This window comes from Anolis carolinensis, chromosome 1 (assembly GCF_035594765.1).
Source record: "Anolis carolinensis isolate JA03-04 chromosome 1, rAnoCar3.1.pri, whole genome shotgun sequence".
NCBI classification, from domain to species: Eukaryota; Metazoa; Chordata; class Lepidosauria; order Squamata; family Dactyloidae; genus Anolis; species Anolis carolinensis.
Window position 1 is genome coordinate 89,754,490 of NC_085841.1, and position 20,901 is coordinate 89,775,390.

Consider the following 20,901-nt stretch of genomic DNA (forward strand, 5'->3'; position numbering starts at 1 on the left):
TCATATAAGACAGTTTAACTCTACTGAAATCCAGTATATGAGTCTACACCGACCATATAATGTAAATCACTATATGGCCGAATTAATGTCTAAATCCTTGTAGTGGCATATGTGTCTGTCCACATAGATAGGATATAGAATGAGTCCAAACTTTCCAATAAGCCCCTTAAACTAATTGTGAAATGGCCTTAATTCAAAGAAAAAGGCAGATAGGTTTTTTAAGTGAAATTACAGGCTAAGAAAAATTGTATTTCACATCTCTTTCTTGGAAACCTTCTTTAATCAAGTTCTTGGTTATTGATGGGAAAAGGGAACTACATGGCATTTCCATCTCACCACCATAATTATATCTAAAATTTCTTTCTCCACTCACACAAAGAACTATTGCACTCCCCATCAATTAGCCTTGGGTAGTTTTGTCCTCAAATTGACAGAAGGGCAACACAGCACAGACTTTTAAAAAAAAACAACACACACACACACACATTTGGCTTCTTTTGCTGGGAAACTAATTCCCAGCACCCAACCTTCAATAATAATCTTTTGGGGCTGAATAGGAATTTTTACAGTGCCTTAATTGGCTTATGGGAAAAAAGGTTCTTACCTGTTCCTTGCTGTATTAGATTAATATCCCTAATAATTAGTATTTGAAATTATTTGCTGTTTTGTCACAACTGGTGGGGTGTGAATATTCATTTCCCTAATTTGTGTCTAGGAGGTTCTCCGAAAGACACTGAAAGGTGCAGGAGACTGGCCTGCAATCCACTAAATGCCATCTGGCTCAAGCACCAAAGAAAGTGGTCCCTTGACCCAGGACTGAACCCACCTCAACCCACCTCAACAGTGCCGTGCCATTTAAAAGGATCATCTATGTTCCTACTTTCCCTTTATGGGGAAGATAAAGAATTATTGGGAAATTCCTCCCCCCTTTTTACTTGGGAGACTTAGCCCATTTATCTCATTCATTGCAAATACAGTTGTTAATAAAGTTGTGGGGTGAATTGCCATTCTTAGTGGGAGGACAAATCACTCCTTAGTTTCTTTGGGTGGAGAAATGACATATCAAGAGTAAGCTACTACCTCAATAGGTTCTTCATGAAAAAGACAGTTTTCATATCCATCTTCGAATTTCTCCCTTCTACTTCTTACCATCAGAATTGTGCAAAACCAAACCCATCGCACTGCACAGCAAGGGCTATTTTGAAAGGCTTCTGAGAGCTTTGGCAGCCAAATCAGTTGTCCCACACAGTTTTTTTTCCTGGCAAAGGCTTCATACAAGGTGTGCAAAGCCTATGTCAACCAGAAAATATAACTTTTCTTCTTTCTTCTTCTTCTTGGAGGCTTAAAAAGCTCACTGTTCCTTATGATCCCAGAAGAAGCTATTTTCAAAGTCTGACTTGGGAGCACTTTGCCAGCATCTGTAATAGGAACTGAAACACATATTCCTAATCTATGATGCAGTTTAATACTTACCTCCTAAAGAGTACAGTGCCCACTTGTTGATTTAAGTGCTTGAGATGTTCCATTTTCTTGTATTAGGGAATTTGCCGATAACCATCTCCATTTAATACAGCTGTACTCTAGCTTCCACGTGTACTTTCAAATGAGTACATTTTAGCTTTGCCCTGTTGCAGACACTGGATGTGTTTAGACTAGTGATGCGTTTATGAGAGCAGCAATTGCTTCCTAGTGGTTTAATTAGCCTATGGCAGCTGCACAAGCAAGACTACTTGAGATTTTACTCCGGCTGTCATGCAGCAAAGGGCTTAGGCCCCATCTACATTTCCATATACAGTTCAAATTATCTGCTTTGAACTGGATTATATGGCAGTGTAGACTCATATTATCTGCTTTGATAATTTGGATTATCTGTTAGGGCGATCCAGCCTTAGAAGATGACCAAATACAGCCCAGTTAGATTGTCCTTTTTATTACATTGTTAACTTTGCAAACATGGTTTTCAGCAAAGTCGGCTGTGTGTTTTGTATTTCCTTTGTGTGACTTTTTAAAAAAGCTTCGTTCATTTTTGTTAAAAAGGAATAATACACCAGTTGAAGGTAATGTATGTCTTCATGAGCTTTGTTTTCCTGCAGTGCCCAATGATCCACTCGTGCCGACTGCTGTGTTAGGTGAGGACCTAGTCCTTCATCATCTCTCTCTGCGAATTTCATCTCCTTCATGGTTTATCATTCTTGTCAACAAATATATTTATTGCGTGTCAAAACAGCTTGCATCAGATTAAAAAGATATGCCTGCTGTTAGAATATTCAGGTGTTTGCACTTCTATATTCTGTATTCAGTGCCACATTCAGCTCTATAGCATCAAATGTTTGCTGAAAGTTCCCTTTCTTCCTGAGTTTGGTGTTTTTCACAACTCAGTAGACAATGGCTCTGATGACCTTTTTTGTTTTTTAAGTGGAATTCATTCTACCTAAAAACATTGTTGGAGTCACAACCATTCTGTTTTAGCTGTGTGATTGTGTCACATTGTTCCTCTGCAGATCAGTGTCTGTGTTAACACTGTGGTAATGTTGATGTCATCACACCCTCAGCCAAAAGAACCCAAACAACATAAATCTATTTGGACAATTTAAAAACATTAAATTAAAAATTGTCCAAAATGCATTACAATATATTGTTTTAAACTGGTTTATAATGAAACCAGTTTAAAACCACTTGTGTGTACAAATTAGATAAAATCATCTGACCCCAAATGTTATGACTAAGTAAAAGCCATTCTTAACTTGTTGGTGATATGAAGCCAGTGTTGTCATCCAACAGAGAAGCCCCTTTCTCAAAGCCTTTCTGCAGTGTATTATCCCCGCTGGTGAAACACAGAGAAGGATCCCTCTAATAGATTTTAATCCTTGGAAGAGAGACATTTCTTCAAAAATCTAGGCATTTGGGGGTTTAAATGCTATCACAAGCACATTGAATTCAGAGCAGAAGTCCATTGACAGACAGCATAAATCCCTTAAGATCAGTTATTTAAGACCAGCCAACAATCTAGTTTCTGTGTTTTGTACCAGTCATCTTCAGGGATAGTAAAAGGTAAAGGTTTCCCCCTGACATTAAGTCCAGTCATGTCTGACTCTGGGGGTTGGTGCTCATCTCCATTTCTAAGCCAAAGAGCTGGTGTTGTCCATAGACACCTCTAAGGTCATGTGGTCGGCATGACTGCATGGAGCGCCGTTACTTTTCCGCCGGAGCGGTACCTATTGATTTACTCACATTGGCATGTTTTCAAACTGCTAGGTTGGCAGAAGCTGGAGCTAACAGCGACCGCTCATGCCCCTCCCGGGGTTTGAAACCTGGGACCTTTTGGTCTGCAAATTCAGCAGCTCAGTGCTTTAACACACTTCGTCACCGGGGCTCCTATCTTCAAGGATAGTCCGATGTAAAACTCACCCTAGCCGCCACCTATTAGAAAGTTAACTGACTCATGAACTATAGTGGCTATGTTATTCCTGTCCAGAAAAGACTGTCGCTAATGGACCAGTCACCCTTGCACCACAAACCGCAGAGTCCACTTGGGATTCTGTGACAGAAATAGAACTAGGAGTACTTAAGTGTAATTAGTGCCTACCACAAACAGTCCTGCCCTCCTAGTATGCCATCACTTATTTGTTTACCCTCCTTTCAAAACTATCAGTCGCCTCTTTAACTGGCAACAAAACTGCATTCCCAGATCTAACCCACCATGGGAATCAAAATCAGACTCCTATGATTCCCCATTGCTATGGGCTCAAGTGTAGTCCACAGCAATGGAAAGTATCTGCCATTGCAAAAAGACAGTCCATAAGGATATCATCTTTGGTAACATTAAAAGTTATTGAAAGACAGGAAAAATTATTTTACTGCCACATTTTTTCCAAATGTTGATTATCTAGCAGCGCAACAAAAGTCATTTTGTAACACACCATTACTAGAAACCATGGTGAAATGGTAAATGGTTAAAAGGTATCTTGATGTATGCCCAACAGGTTCCTATGAACACAGGAATGACACCATACTCCAGTTTATAATTGTAAAACACCTGGCACAACAAACATAATTTTCACTATACAAAGCTCAGTGTACTTCATATGTCCTTTACCATCATGTTAGCTTTCAGGATCTGAAGAGATATTTTTAGAAGCAGAGAAAGGTTTGAGCATACCCAGTGGAACTTCTGATATTTATCTTTCCTCTTCCTAAGCATTCTTTTTAAAAATTGGACTCTAATGCCTCTGTTCACATTGATTTTCGAAGTATCTTAGGTCTTTAAAATATGACATGTTGAGCATCCAATACATATATCCAACTATACTTTAAGTGCATTGAAATAAATATACTTATTTAATTCAGTTCATGATGCATTTTCTCTGTAAAGAATTGAAGTCAACACATGCATATTTCGTACACAAAGCAACATATTACACACAAACTTGCACATCCTTGCAAGTAGGCTTCTTTAGATTAACTTGAGAGAGTGCAACTGGTGCAGAATCAACCAACAGTTTTCATCATTGGCTGTCCCCAAGTCTGAACTAGTGCTATGCTCACTGCCCTGAAATTGTTCTGACACCTACATAGGACCATGGCATCTTCTATATGTATCAGATGTCCCACTCTTTTCAGCCATTTAATAATGAAGTAATTACAATCCTAAATTGTAAATATAATCTCTGAACAATGAGTAAGATTGAACTCACTTGATTGCGTGCTGCTTTCTTTTTCATCAAAAAGCTCTTAATCCCACATTGTCACTAAACAAGTATATTTGATGTGACATTACAGCTATCAAAACCTCCAACTCGGTTAGGTGAAACAAATCTCTTGACATGCAAAGGTTAATCTGTTAGAACTTTAGTGAGACAGGCAGCTGTGAAGAGCAACTCCAGGGCAAAAACTGAAAGACAGCCTGGCAATTTTTGCATGCTTTCGCATCAGAGTGTTGTTTTTGTTTGTCCTTCATTGACAATTTGATATTATTTGTATGAGGCAAAAGGCCTTAGCTAGAGTTCATGGGAACTTACATTTGTATTAGATATTTGATAAGATCACTCATTTTTCATTTTTGGTTTTTCATTTTTCATTTCAGTCCATTATATATATGTGGCCACAAATAGTATATCATCTTTTTATTTTGCATTCAGAGTTTGTGTATGTTCTATAATTTGAACTGTGTGCATGTATGAGCATGTGGGGAGTAAAAATGACACGCCATTATATGTAAAGCAGAAGCTACTTCAGTTTCTATCCTTATGAATTTTTTTACAACTTGATGTGGTGCTATGCATATTTTAACATTTTGCTACGTGCTTCAAGATGTTTTATTTCCTTTTTATGCATCAATTGGCCACAGTCCCTATAACTGGTAAGTATCTGAGGAGATAATGTTTAAGATTAGAGTTAAGTTTGAGTAGGACATTTTGGATCATTAACATAGAGAACAAGAAGTGAAATACAGATCAAGAATCCATTCTCTGGAATTCTGAAATTCAAAATACTCCAAAATTCAAAATTGTTCACATGGGTGACACCTTTGCTTTCTGATGGTTCCATGCACAAAATTATAAAAAATGTATAAAGGCTATGTGTATAAGATATATATGGAACATAAATGAATTTCTGGGTTAGACTTGAGTCTCATAGAATCATAGGGCCATAGAGTTGGAAGAAACCACAAGGGCCATCCAGTCCAACCCCCTGCATTTTTTTTGTGTCATGAGCAACCGGAGTTGCTTCTGGAGTGAGAGAATTGGCCGTCTGCAAGGACGTTGCCCAGGGGACGCCCGGATGTTTTGATGTTTTTACCATCCTTGTGGGAGGCTTCTCTCATGTCCCCACATGGAGCTGGAGCTGATAGAGGGAGCTCATCCGTGCTCTCCCTGGGTGGGATTCGAACCTGGCAGCCTTCAGGTCAGCAACCCAACCTTCAAGTCACAAGGCTTTTATCCCCTAGGCCACTGGAGGCTACTACCCCCTGCATGACATCTCATTATATGCAAATACAGATATTAAAATAATTCCAGAATTCAGAACACTCCTAGGTCCAGGCATAATTATTGGCTTTTGAGCCCATTCACAACACTTTTGGACTAGTTTCAGTTATTTTATGTGGACTTCTAGTGTGAACAGTGTGGAATGCTAGAGGACAGAACTGGTCCCTCAGGAGGCCTCGAAGGGCTGCACCTACAACCACAAAAAAAACCCCAAAAGTTTTTTCCTTGAGATGCCTTCTAGGGAGCAAGGGCATTTTCTTCATTTTTCTTGCCTCCCTGGACCATTTTAGATCCAGGAGAGGCCTTTTCTAAACAAGGAAGGAAGCAGAAATCGCTTCCTGTTTTAGAAACAACTTCTCAAAGGTCGATATTGATCTAGGGAACACCAAAACATGGGAGAAAATGCACCCTACACCACTATTTTTTAAATAGTTTGGTGGAAAGATACCATGGTGGAAACACACTGCAATGGGCATTTAGGCACAAAATTAGCCAGAAAAACAGCCTTGCCTATCCCTAAATTATAGAATCACACATTCCTTCTTAGTACTTAAAGAAAATATCACACACTATTTTTATTCTGATCATATATCTCAGATGTCTAGAGTCACTGCGATAGGATCTCACCGCATAATACAGCTTTTGCTTAAATATTGCTGGGTTGGCCTTGTAGCTGAGCCATATAACTAAAAGCTAAAGCATCCTATCCCACCTTTAAAGACTAGTAAGTTTTATTTTACATAAACCCTGCTACCCACTTCATGTGATGCAACCAAGTGACATTGGCCCAATTTGCACTGCTATTATAATGCAGATTGAAAAGATTATGGTTGTCTTAGATGTGCCATGTTTTGCTCAGATTTTTTAAAACTCCTAGGATGGTTTAAATAGTAGGGTCATTTACTGTACTATAACAAAATGGCTCTTCTTTCCTATGTCAGATTGACTGATGTTTATTCGAATTTGATCTCAGTGTTATGTTTTGAAATGAGACCAATAATGCTGTTGTCCACTTCTGCTTGCATGGGACAGATAAGACTGAAGGAAATAAATTCTTAAAGCTCTAATTCTGAAGCAAATCCATCTGCTACCAAATATGTCATGTATGTTTTTTTTACTGTTTTTCTTACTGTTTTCTTTTTAATTGTCTTTCAAATTTCTCCCACTCATAACATAAGAACATCTGGATTTCTCCATTTAAATGTATTGGCTGGGGCAACTGTGTCTAACAAACAAAGATAGTGTTTTAACATGACTGACAGCTTGATTCTAATATTCACTCTGAAGCTATTGTACACAACTGATTAAATTTAAACATGCATCTATCTCAGTAGGACTGTGTTTCCATTGATGTAAAAGAAGTTGATGTGTTTGAAAAGTGACATGGTGGTTCTTTAGCTTTGTTTGAACAACTAATCCTAATGCATGAGTGTTGCACTAGCTGTATCGTATTCTGTATATAATACTGTGCTCGTAACATGGGTTCTATCAGGGCAGGGGGACCTTGTTTTACATCAAAATAGAGTTGCCAGAATATATACACAAAAAGTGGGAAAAGGGAGAAGACCTCTCAAAAGACTGGCTTAACTAGATGCATTTGCATAGAATAAACTGCAAAATTGGATTTGGTGGATAAGATCAAAATCCATGTATTTGAATATCTTCCTTCCAGTCACTGACCAGATAACACTGGATGCACGTCTACTTCTAGAAGCATAAAATGCTGACCTCTTTGGGCCATCTTTTTCCAATTGTACATATTTTTAAGAAATACCTTTTGAGCCTGTTCTTTGCAAACTCTGGATCAGCCTGTAGACTCTTTCTTGCAGAGGTCACTTAATTTTGTGTCTGCTGTTTTCTCACAGTTGATGTTTATGTATAATGGCTTGTTGCATAGAGTGGTCAATTTTTACCACAAATCCCAGAAGGTACATGAATAGCACCCATGCTGCAGCAGCCATAAATTGTATAACAGCCTTAGGTCCAAACAAAGCAGGAAAACTGTGCTGGAAGCTCTTCCTCTCATCTCATGCTTAAGGGTAGGCATTTCAGAGAGAGTACATTTTGAGCTTATAGCATGTTTGGAGGCCATTGAGGAAGCCAATCAACTCTAAAACCCATAAATAATGGATAAGGAATATTACATAATCAGTAAGTAGTCAAGGGACATAAAAGTTGAAATGAAATTGTCAGCAACCTTCAGGACCATCAAACTGAACAAGACTTTGAATTTCTATTAGATTACAGGTGGCTAACTTTGCTCATAAGCAGATACTTTGCTCATTTACAGTCAAATGCTCGATTTAAGCTTTCTTACATTGTATTTTCAAACTCGGTATTTTGTAAATACAATATTACTTACTCCTTTTATGTTTTATTGAATTAAATATAACAAGATCCAAAAACTTTGCAAAGCGTTGTAACAAGCTACAATGAAAATCGGCCTGTACCTCATGCAATGTAAGTTTCGCTTTTACTGAACATTGCTTTGTTCTCTGGGATCTTCTAACCACAGATGAAAACCACAGTGCAACAGCGGAGTCAAGTCGGCTGTTAGATGTGCCTCGCTATCTCTGTGAAGGAACAGAGTCCCCATACCAGACAGGCCAACTACATCCTGCTATCCGAGTTGCTGACTTGCTGCAGCATATTAACCTCATGAAAACATCTGACAGCTATGGTTTTAAAGAAGAGTATGAGGTAAAAAATGTTAGCACCAGGTCTTTTTTAATAGCTTATGAGGTAGAGGCCCTGTGAGAGTACAGCTTCTTGTTTGCAAAGAGAGTTCTTAATTACAAGAAGATTAGAATGAATGTTTAATAGGATTAAATGTTTAAAATACCACTTCTCAGTGAGCCATGAATCAGTGAAGAAATCCAGAAGAGTACTGATAAGTGTCATTGCTTTCACCACTGTGTTATCAAAATGGGCTGGAGAGAGAGTGTCATTGGCTGGCTGCCTGGTGATTCTAGTTGCTTTTCCAGGACCATGTTTGCCTTGTTGGATATGTCCCCACTTCTGGAACAAAATGTCTTTATCTACACTTAAAAAGATTATTCTAAAGGGGTTCCTGTTCATGAATTAGGACATACTTACAATTTTAGCAACCTGCTTTCCTCATAGTGATAGAATTCAAACACGTAGTTGTGTTCATCTGTATCAGTATGCGAAAGGGTCTTGTAGCACCCTTAGGACAACTTAAAGAAAGAAGTTGGTTGCATCTGTTTTGATGAAGTAGACCTCAGACTAGGAAAGTGTATACAACAAACTTGTTTCTCTCAGTCACAAAGGAACTAGAATCCATTTCAATGCTTCACCCAGCCCACATGTAGTCCCTGTTATTGTGTTCCACCATGACAGTGGTTCCCAGCTTTTGCTTTGGACTTCTGTTCCCAGAATTCCTGACTGTCAATCAAGCTGGCAGAACTTCTGGGAACAAGTCAAAAACATCTGGAGGAACAAATGGGAACCACTGCATCATGGGAAAATGGATGTCCAATTAGATAGCCTTGGTGTCACCCAGCAGGACCAAATGTTGATCAATTAGTTTTTAAAAGTGATACCTTCATATGCACAGTGTGCAAGATTTGACTGTGTATCTATTTTAAAAATGCATTATAGTGGATGCATTATAGTCCGGTCAAGGGTGGATGGCAGCCTTTAGCTAGTTTAATTATGTCCTGGTAAGTATGTTTATGAAATTAATTATCAGTCTGAATCTATTGTCTTAGCCTAGTTTTATAGCTATTTTTATAAAAAAAACAAAACAAAAAAACAAATGTGGAATACTACTCCCTTCAGCTTCTGATCTGTTAATTTCCTCCTTTCATCCATATAGTGATCTGTTTTTGTGTTTAGTTTATCTCCCAGGAAGAGGAGACATGGGGGATGATTACTACAGTATGTATGTTCTAAAAACATCCATTACTATTTAGTATTTTTATCTGTCTCCAGGCTTCTGTTCTAAAGGAGATTCCTTTCCTGTAAAACCACATTCAGGAATAATATTCCCCAGCAGACATACTTGGTAGAAAGTCACTTTGTCTCATTAGCAGAAACCTGTTGCATCACTTCAAAAATGTTAACTTTGATTTTACCACACATCAACTGTTAAGTGTTTTCTTTGGATAATTACCTGTTTCCTATTTAACAACTGTTGTTCTGGAATTGTTAATAATAAGGATAGAATAACAAACATCAGTACACGTTTCTCTGTGTTCTTGGGACCAAAAGCAACAGGGTGCAGGTTTATTTTCTGGGTTGCTTCTATCCCTTGCAAACCAATTTCCAGTAAGAACAGATTTTTTCCATTCTTTATTTTATATTCAGGGGAAAATATATTAATATTCTAGATGTTTCAAAAAATGTTATTTATTTTCCTTTCTTTTTTTAAAGAGCTTCTTTGAAGGACAGTCAGCTTCTTGGGATGTAGCAAAAAAGGATCAAAACAGAACAAAGAATAGATATGGAAACATTATAGCATGTAAGTCACAGTTCAGTCTGGTTGTGTTTAATTATGTGGTTAAATAGATTTATGCATTTGATGTCCTTCTTCCAGTAATCTGAATCAGTTTGCCACTAATTATCCATCTTACTGTGCGAAGTAGAGTGAAAAAGACAACTGACCCAAGTGATTTCAGCTATTTCTCTTAATTCTGGTCCATCTGTAGAGTTATTATGGCAGCTTGCACAAACAGACTATGTTTGTATTTTGTAAAATATTTAAACATTCAGATAAAAATGTTTTTCATTTGTTCAGTCATTTCAATCAGCTATTCTATGCCATTTAAATATCCAGGTTTTGTCATCTTGTTTCTTCATAATGTAGATTCTGCTATCATATTATTTTAAACTCATAACCATCAGACAAGGAAAAAACTCAGTTGAAAGTTGTCCAGGCAGTAATTAATCCTACAAAATTTAGATGTTGTGATTTCAAAAAGTACAGTGTGACCAAGGAGCATGCTTGTTAATTCAGCTCATTTGTTATTTCCTTTGCATGAACAGAGAAATCATACATATATCTTAGGGCCCTTTCAGACAGGCCCTATATCCTGGGATCTGATCCCAGGTTTTCTGTTTATCCCAAATTATCTGGCATGTGAACTCATATAATCCAGTTTAAACCAGAAAACCTAGGATAAGATCCTAGGATATAGGGCCTGTCTAAAGGGGCCCCTAGTGGACTAAATAAACCAGTATTTTAGCACTAGTTAGGAGCCTCTGGTGGTGCAGTGGATTACATCCTTGTGCTAGCAGGACTGATGACTTGAAGGTTGGGTTGCTGACCTAAAGGTTGCTGGTTCAAATCCAACCCAGAGAGAATGTGGATGAGCTCCCTCTATCGGCTCCAGCTCCATGCGGGGACATGAGAAAAGCCTCCCACAAGGATGGTAAAAACATCAAAATATCTGGGCGTCCCATGGACAAGGTTCTTCCAGACGGCCAATTCTCTCACACCAGAAGCGACTTGCAGTTTCTCAAGTCCCTCCTGATGTGAAAAAAAGCACTGGTTTATTGTCTTTGGCATGTTTGGGCAATTGCCCTTGTTTTTACCCCAGTTTGTTTGTTGTTTAAAAAAATATTTTTTTAAAATGTTTTGCTTATGATAATAAGCCACAATCTAACATCCTCCTTTTACCTCACTTCCCTTCTCTTGGTTTGTTTACCTATTGAATAAAAGGGCTGTATGTATGACAATGCTGCTTATTAGCATCATCCTGGTTTGACATAACATATGAATGCTACTTCAGTGTCGAAAGGTTTATCTGAAAACCTGTTCCCTTCCTTTTCTTTAGTTTTAGATTTGAATTGACATTTTATTACATTTCTTTTGTTTTGCTATACCATATCTTAATTTTTGTTGTCCATTTGATAAATTGCGTTGCAGTGATTGGAATCCTGGTAGGTCACTGTGAGAATGGCACAGTGATAAAGGCTTAGATGTAAATGTTCAACATTTTCTTGTGGTACAAAGAGTACTATGTTTTCCAATGCCATTGTTTTTCGCAGTCTCAATATCTTAACGACAGTAGTGGCCTGATTCTAAACTTTATGCTCAAAGCCCAATTCTCATGTTAACTTTAGTATCAAGGTGCAGACATCTGCACATGCAACAAAACTTTCCCTCTTCTCACATTTTCCACCCCAGTTGTTTTGAAGGGTTCTTTCTCCCTCACGTTGTGAGAAACATTGGGGGACAGGGCACTGAAAGCTACAGGAGGAAGAGGAAGGAAAAAACCATTTCATTTCATATAAACATTTGCTTAAAAAAACCAAAAAAAACCCCCAGAGAAATGTATATTAAAAGCCCAGGAGGGAATTAGAGAAATAGACAAAAATATATCCTGGTTTCAATATAGACAAGTAAGAGAAAGCTACAATAAAGATAAAAAAACCTGGGATATAATAATAGCTATTGGACTGGTCAACAGAAGAAGAACCGATTAAGGATTTCATGGTCAAATGGGTAGCAAATATAGGACATACAATAAGTCTGGAAGAGTGCACCAGGGAATTTTTGAGGGATCAATCTGATCAGCTCCCAATAATTAATACTTGATCTGTGACCATTTTAGACCACTCTGTACATGGCCAATCCCTTCAAGCCGTCTGAGTTGAGTGACCCAACAGATGGAAGAATCCTAACCACCACAAATGCACTTAAATGTAGAAGAAGATTTCTCATAGGGGAGGCTGCTGTGGAGCAGAAGGTTGCTACACAGTGAGGCAACTATCAGAGGAAGTTAATTAAAAGTGTGACTGCACTGTGATACCAACATTTGTGAACACAACAAAAATTACACATGCTAAGATGTGTGAGAGTGATGCTCACCATGGTACTACTCCTTTGCTGGTATAAAAGCATTTTGCTTTTGTTAATGTGAAATTCATCCTAATTTATTCAATTAAAGGCACCCATTGAACTGTTGTTGCTGTTGCTTTCTTGTGGTTTCTTGACCTTTCCATTGTGACATAGGATTTAATTGTTTACAGATGATCACTCCAGGGTGATATTACAACCTGTTGAAGATGATCCTTCTTCAGACTACATCAATGCTAATTACATTGACGTAAGTAAATTGGGTAGCTTGCTTCTTTCCCTTCCAGCTTCTCTCTGTGAAACTTTTCTGCATGCAATTCCTATGAATTGAGTGACAGCTTGTTTCTTTAATTAAGAACGAAATGTACACTTTTCCTTGTTCTCCGTCCTAGTACTCACTGACATTGTTGTGCTTTCTTTCACATCTGACTTTGATTTGGGCTGTAGATTTGGCTGTACAGGGATGTAAGTACCACTATATGTGAATAACAGCATCCTGTTATGACTATTTTTAATATAGCAAACATTCTCAGTTGCGTTACTCTTCTAATTTCTTACTAGATATATGTGCATGCCTCATTGAATTAACCCCATTTATATATCTGGTCTTTTCTATGTTCTTTTGTGCTAATATTTTATGTTTGTACCTGTACTTTAAAAGTTAGCCTAGTCCTTGAGTGCAGTCATGAAAACCATTAGCTAAACTAGCTGAACTCTATCCATTTAAGAAAACTCACATTTTGCTTGAATATTATTTTGCTTTGCTTTGGTTAGTAGCTTTTATTTTGCATTCCATTTTCATGTGAGAAGCTGGATAGTATGATGTATAGTGTTGTTCTGGGAAAGAGACTTGCTTATGATATGGAATGAGTCTTTGTTGGGGAAAGTGGAATTGTCTCCTTTTGTGAAATGGAGCAGGTCTAAATAGTAATGTTTCAACTACAGAACATATATTTCCATTCTTTTCAAGTCAAGGGTAAAATGAATATTAAGTGTCTTCTGTAGTATATACACAAACATATATATTTTCTGACTTCCACCATAGATTTATCTGTAACCATGTCATTGACATGTATTGGAGAATTAGGATGTGCATGTATTGAATAAAAAGAAATTAATAGAAAATTGAATTTGAAGATTTTACTGAAGATAATGAAATGTGGATGTTAGACAAACATAAAATAGCTCAAATAAACATAAGGCCAGAAAAGACAGTATGTATTACAGTAGAGTCTCACTTATCCAACACTCGCTTATCCAACATTCTGGATTATCCAACACATTTTTGTAGTCAATGTTTTCAATATATCGTGATATTTTGGTGCTGAATTCATAAATACAGTAATTACTACATCGCATTACTGCGTATTGAACTACTTTTTCTGCCAAATTTGTTGTCTAACATGATGTTTTGGTGCTACATTTGTAAAGTCATAACCTAATTTGATGTTTAATAGGCATTTCCTTAATGCCTCCTTATTATCCAACATATTCGCTTATCCAACATTCTGCTGGCCCGTTTATGTAGTATAAGTGAGACTCTACTGTATTTTCAAACTGTATATTCATTGGCCATATTTGGATGTGACAATAAACTGGGCAATATTAAGAAAAGGAGTGTGAAGGGTGGTCTGGTCACATTTCTTGGCCACTCCCTTTTATAGCTGAAGTGACTAAACAGACCATATGATTTCTTGCATTGTTTGAGTCTAGCAGTACCTCCAGTTTAGTGGTACTGAGAACCAAGCCAAGTTCAGCCAATGCAATAAATAACTATTAACTGAATACATATGTGGTTTGTTTAGCCATTGCTACTGCAAACAAGAAGTATTGACTGCAGTTATCTGGGCTTGTTCTTGTGTCCAAATTTGTCTTAAGAGGATGGAGAGATAAATATAATTATTGTAGCACACATTTCAAATATGTATAATAGTAATCAGTCGATTGATGAGTAAGCTTGTAAAATATTATTTTTCACTCAGTTGTAATTCATGGAATTTGTTACAAGGACAGAGTAGGTCCTGGAGCATTTAAGATAGATCCAGCCACAATTTGAATGGGAATGTCACAGAAAGATTCCTGATAATTAGAATAAACTGAATGTGTTTAGCATACTGTTTAGAAAATAAATTTCAGAACATTAAGGCCATTGGTTAATTTAACACTACACTAGTACCAAGTGTTTCTTGGGAGAATAATTAATCATCATTAATGATCATTCAGTTTCAACTGCTCTGGGAAATTATTGCTTGTCTCTTTGGATGCTCATGCTGTACATCAGTCTCAAAGAGCATACCTCACCTGCTCAAGCACCAAAAAATATTACTCTGTATGAATGAAAAGGATAGTTTTGATATCTCCCCAAAGTGAATGTCATGTACATCACACAGCTTATAAGTCATGCCATTTCAAACATCTCTTCTAAATTTGGTGGAAATTAATTCAGCCATTTATGTGTAATGCAGTAACAGACAGACAGAAACTTTATTTCTAGAGTTTTAACAGTAATTTTTGAACTTCAGTTATTGGAACCTTTCAAGTGATGTGCCAGTTATTTTGTATTTATGAAAAAGAAATACCCACAGACATACAAAGTGATTTTTGTCTGTTTCGTATGGGCAGGATTTAGACTATCCAAAGAAACCTTTAAGGATGGTAATGATGGGGTACTCTCAATTCCCTAGTGATGTGGTCTACAGCTCTTAGTCTGTATTTTAAATCAACCATCCGAGATATGTCCTCCCAATTTAATGAAAATTAATGTAGGCATTTTTGCATAATGTAGTAACAAATTAAAAAACTAAAAGGAAATTAATTTGATTTGTATGATTTTTTTTAGCAACAAATAAATCCAAATATTAATCTCAACCAGAATAAATGGACTGGATTTACAAATATGCCAACTTTCATTCACTGATTTTACTCTAGGTGGGAATAGTAACTGGATTTAAGAGATTGTCTTTGGGTGTTTCACAGGACAACCTAGGTATAATTAACTGAAATTTTCAGAGAAAAATTAAACAGCTTGCTTGTTTCAGTGGATTTTTTTTTTAAAAAAGAATGAGGATAATCCAAACTGGGGAACTGTCAATAAAGATGTCCTTCATAACTGACAATTGCAGTTATGAATGAATAATAGAGTTATGCATCTTTAACTGAATTGTAATCACAACCCCTACATCTTCAATAGTGTGGGCATATGGGAATCCTAGAAGTCCCCCAGTCCTGACTAATCACTGCTTTAGGGGCTCTGGCTCACCAGCACTCCAAACGAACTCTGCACAAGCCAGCAACAGGGGACTGGTCTATCAATTGGGATAAAATTCCCAATTTCCATCTCACACAAGTAATCCCTGATACAAGGAGGAATTGCAACAGGGAACTTGCTTCTGGCTGTTGCTTCAGAAATTGCTGGTGAGGAAGTAAAGGAGTTCTGCATATCTTGCAGTAGCTGCTTTCTGTAAGTCAGGATTGGGCCAGGTAGGAAAACACTATTTAAGTAATTAAGCAGATAAGTAACTGGTCCTAGAATTTAGTTATCATTTGTAATTCCAGTTGTCCTCTTCACAAATTTAAGATCTCATACTTTCCTGGGAAATTATTGCTTACTTTCCACAGCCTTGTTTTAAAATTACTAGTAAGCACTTTGCACCTTGAAGAAATAACTTTCATAGGATCCAGTTGTCTTTCTGGAGTTCATGTTCTAACAAATTAATGGTTAATAGTGTTCAAAATAACTTGAAAAAATCAAGTTCTACCCTGTATTTCAAAAATGGTATCATAGAAAAAATTGAGTAGTACAATATATGTGTGTATAGATGCATGCACACACGTGTCTTTATATAAAATGTTATATAAACACACACCATTTGGTTTGAGTCTAAAATCGGGAGGGGGAAGAGGGATGTTTGTAATTGCACAAAATATTTATGCAATATTGCATGTAGATTTTAACACTCTGCACACATACACATTGTCCAGCTCTAACATTCAGCTGTTCTGCTTATTATTTATGGCTCTAATATTTTTTTCTGCATTCTCAAGTGAAAGTTAGTTTTTGCTCATGAAATTGAATTGTTTTGCAGAGTTTTATGCAGCAAATAGACTATTTCCATTTTTAAAAGTGAAGGCAAAGCATATAGTTTTATTACTCTACATGGGAACAAAACTAATATTAAAGTGATATTAACAGCAACTGATTTCACACAAGACACACGTTATGCTCAGATCTAATGATAGTGATTAAAATACACATTGTATTAACTTATATAAAATTTTCATCCAGTTGTAACTATATTCACTGTAAAATACAACCAGTTGAAATTCATTGAACTTCATTCCAATTCCAACATTGTTCTTTGAGATTCTTTGAATGATTGAAGCTAAACAGCTGAATATAGTTGACTGGATTAGCTTTTACAGCGATTAGCCTTTCTTTTGGAAGAAAAACTATGTACAAATACCTTGTGTATGCCTTCATTTTCCTTACTTGGGTTTATTTTAAAGCTAGCAATGCAGTGTTAAAAAATGAACTTACTTTCCTTTTTCAGGGGTACCAGAGACCTAGTCACTACATTGCAACCCAAGGTAATATTGTGCTGAAGTATATACAATATATCCACTTTTGAAATGCCAATTCGGATGAAATATGAAAGACAGCTCCAAGTTATTAGGTGGCAGGTTGTAGGAACATACTTCCTAACCCCACATAATCAGACAGGAACAGAATATTGCATTGCAGATATATGTGGGAAACCTTGTACCTCTGTGAATCAGTCAGCAAAAGTCACTCAGCTTAATCTCTCCAGAGGTAGCTTGGGAAGAACCTCTGTCTGAAACCTAAAGCTCTTTGCTTGTCATAGTTAAAACTAAGCAAATTGACCAATAACTTGGAAACAGTAAGAAACAATGGACAAAAAAATCACCTGGGATACAAACTTTTTGCTTAACATTTGAAAAGTCAAAATTCAGTTCTTTTCAAAGAGCAGACATGGTTCTTCTTTTGCATTCTTAGTTGAACATTTTAGACTGAAAGTATCCTTTAATTAAATAGTCTCAGGTAGAGGCATGATCCTTGGATTATTCTAAAATCAAGCATTATGTAATCCAACATACTATTTTCCACAATGACCAGCTACATGCTTCTTGGAAGCAATAAAGCATACTATGAGTAATTTCCCAGCAAACTCTTAATTGGAGGCGTAATTAATTATAAATGCTGTAAATAAATAAATTAATTGTCCCTCAATCTGGAGATTTTATGTAGGTTAGTGGTAGTCATTGACATTCATTAGCAGCCACTCAAGTTTATCCTAGTTGAATGGTCTGCAGTAAAAGAAATATCAAACTGAAAAGTACCAGATTTTGAAAATTAAAAAGCTAGTGAACTTGAAATTGTTTTTGGCCTACATGAGAGTAGGGAAGCAAAATTGTTGAATACTATGATAATACTAGGTGTGTAGGCTTTTCAGTGTTGATAGTGCTAGCTAGCATAAGGTGACTTTCATTATGCTAATGGACCCACTCTACTAATTCTCAGATATTGGCATTTTCTGGCGTAAGGCAAGTTTAAGAGACTTAATGCCTACTTCATTTCTTTAAAAAAAACTAATAATCTCATTTCAATGAGATACTTAAACACTAATGATGCATAAGTTATAACTTCAGCAGTTTTGGAAGGATTACTGGAGTCCTTCATACCTAAAGGGAAAACTGACAACTATTTTAGAGATCAGTGGCTTTGCAGTAATTTTACATTTCTTTAAGAGCATTTTCTTTTTCAGGGCCAGTCCATGAAACAGTGTATGATTTCTGGAGAATGATATGGCAGGAACAATCAGCATGCATCGTTATGGTGACAAATTTAGTTGAAGTTGGGCGAGTAAGTATTGAAAATGCTTTAGAAACATATTTAAATAGTGCAGTTCCTTTGGTTACAAATGCATTGAACATTAGCCTGGAAACAGAGATACAAAAATGTAAGCTTGAAAGGACAAATGATTATCAATATCTCCCAACATGGAAGTTAGAGAATTGTATTGAACCCATTCTATCTCATCTACAAGTTTGCGTAATTTATGGGTGGGATTGTGTGTGTGTAAATTCATCACACATGTCATGGATTGAATGATTGATGTTCCACTTTTATAGGTGCACTAAATGCAGCTAGGAGACAGGGTAAGGAAGTATAGACTCTTTCCTTCACTATGAGAAATTACTAATTTATAAATTTTTGTGTGAATGTGTGTGTGAGAGAGATTTCCACTTGTTTATTATTTAAACTTTTCTATCTTATCATAGCTGAAAAATCTTTCAGGGTGTGCCATAATTTATGAAATGCTTTTAGTTAACTGTAGTTTCACTTCTTAAATGACATCTGCATTGTTGTGTTACTAGGAAAAGTGACACATGTCCCAGTTTTAAATGCATTTCCTTAATCAGAAGACATTTCTAAAATGAGATTTGGTCTTTCATGTCTGTAGGTTAAGTGCTACAAGTATTGGCCAGATGACACTGAAGTTTATGGGGACTTCAAAGTTACATGTGTGGAAGTGGAACCACTTGCAGAATATGTGGTCAGGACATTCACCCTTGAAAGGGTAAGTGTTATTCAAACTGTGCACTACATATTCAGATTGTTTAGCAAATTAGGTATTTTATGGTCCCATTAAGGTATTTTCTCTCTTATCAGTCCACCACTGGTCCACCTACATTCTGTTACATTAGACATACTGGACTTTCTCCCAAACTCCAAAATGTGCTCATCCATACTCACCTCAACAGTATTCCCATCCTGCTATACTTAGATCTTCAGATTGAAACTATGAGGATTTAACTGAAACATATTTTTTTAAAAAATTGGAATACAGGAAATGACATTACATATACGATAATTATAATCAGTTATGAAAAACATTTTTTTAAATAATCAAATGTTGTATAATTGAATGAGTAGAACTCATCAGGAATAGTTGGGAATGGGATTCAAAACAGCTTCCAACAGTTAAAAGAAATAAAGTTTAAAAATCACAGCAGACACAAGCAATTAAACTATCATGGAATTAAAAGCATAAAACACTAAAGCAACACCAAATGAAAGTCCAGCACATTTTATAAAACTTATTTTCCATGGAAATTCGTTTTCAAAGCCCTGCCAAAATAAAAATAGATTTTTACCTACTTGCAGAAGGAGTGTGCCAATCTGGCCTCTCTGAGAGGGAAATTCCAGAGCCTGGGAGCAGCTACCGAGAAGGCATTCTCCTGTGTATCTGTGAGTTGGTTAAATTAGAAGATATGGTTTAAAAACAACCTAAAGAATCAACAGTTCTTAATATGGTTGTATAAAGGGGTGGGAAAATAAATTATGAAAAGTTCACAATCTGTGGGAATCTAACAAAGATAAATTTGGGCATGACAATCAAGATAAGAAATAAGAAAAAAGAATTACAACCTACCCAGCAGAATAGCATTCCCGTGTGTCTTATATCTTGCAAAACTGATTGGGGAGTGAGCTAGGATACTTTCTTGCTGTGTGTATCTCTTGTGAGCTGTTAATTGCATTAATTAGCTCACATTAGCCTGGATTAGAAATAACAGGAAACCAAACTTTCCCACTTGACCAAGCTGCAAACATTTTATTGTTACAATTTCTTCTTTCCTTATGAGAAGGAGATTGGGAATTTCTCGGTCAAAGATTATACAGGAAAATGTTAACTGAAGGCTCTCCAAAACAAAATATTTGTTTTGTTCTTGGAGAGAAAATCCCTTGGTTCTTGACAGCTTGGAAGAGTTGGGTTTTTAAGTGCTCATAAGCCCTGTGTGCAATAGCAAAGAAAGGAAAGTTTGAGTAGGGCAACATTTGTTTTGGGTTTGTATGCGTGTATCCCTGCATTCATTTCCTGTGTATTGTTCTCTATCCTCACTAGAAAAATACTTTATTGTATTTACTAGATTATATGAGGCTCCTTCACAGCTGTATAAAATGCACACTGAAGTGGATTATATGGTAGTGTGGAGTCAAGATAATCCAGTGCAAAGCAGATAATATCTTCTATATATATAAAAGAGTGATGGCATCACGGCTATTCACAA

At 36.6% G+C, this 20,901-nt stretch overlaps 1 protein-coding gene and 1 long non-coding RNA gene across 20 annotated transcripts in view; one reads left to right on the plus strand and one right to left on the minus strand.

Moving 5' to 3' along the window:
* LOC134298493 (uncharacterized) overlaps positions 1-1,625 on the minus strand; it is a 182,240-nt gene extending 180,615 nt beyond the window's left edge. For all 3 annotated transcript variants that reach the window (XR_010005606.1, XR_010005599.1, XR_010005597.1), the window contains exon 1: positions 1,474-1,625. This is a non-coding gene — a long non-coding RNA (uncharacterized LOC134298493). The remainder of the gene's footprint in view (positions 1-1,473) is intronic.
* The window catches only part of ptprk (protein tyrosine phosphatase receptor type K), a 461,736-nt gene that overhangs the window by 418,987 nt on the left and 21,848 nt on the right, over positions 1-20,901 (plus strand). For 7 of the 17 annotated variants that reach the window (XM_062978846.1, XM_062978854.1, XM_062978861.1 and 4 more), the window contains 10 exons: positions 2,094-2,129; positions 5,348-5,359; positions 8,503-8,687; positions 10,383-10,470; positions 12,984-13,060; positions 13,258-13,275; positions 17,361-17,397; positions 18,594-18,691; positions 19,293-19,409; positions 19,997-20,080. In XM_062978846.1, the coding sequence (XP_062834916.1) occupies positions 2,094-2,129; positions 5,348-5,359; positions 8,503-8,687; positions 10,383-10,470; positions 12,984-13,060; positions 13,258-13,275; positions 17,361-17,397; positions 18,594-18,691; positions 19,293-19,409; positions 19,997-20,080 (752 nt within the window). The remainder of the gene's footprint in view (positions 1-2,093; positions 2,130-5,347; positions 5,360-8,502; positions 8,688-10,382; positions 10,471-12,983; positions 13,061-13,257; positions 13,276-17,360; positions 17,398-18,593; positions 18,692-19,292; positions 19,410-19,996; positions 20,081-20,901) is intronic. The other 10 variants (XM_062978881.1, XM_062978886.1, XM_062978894.1 and 7 more) reach the window with 6 other exon arrangements.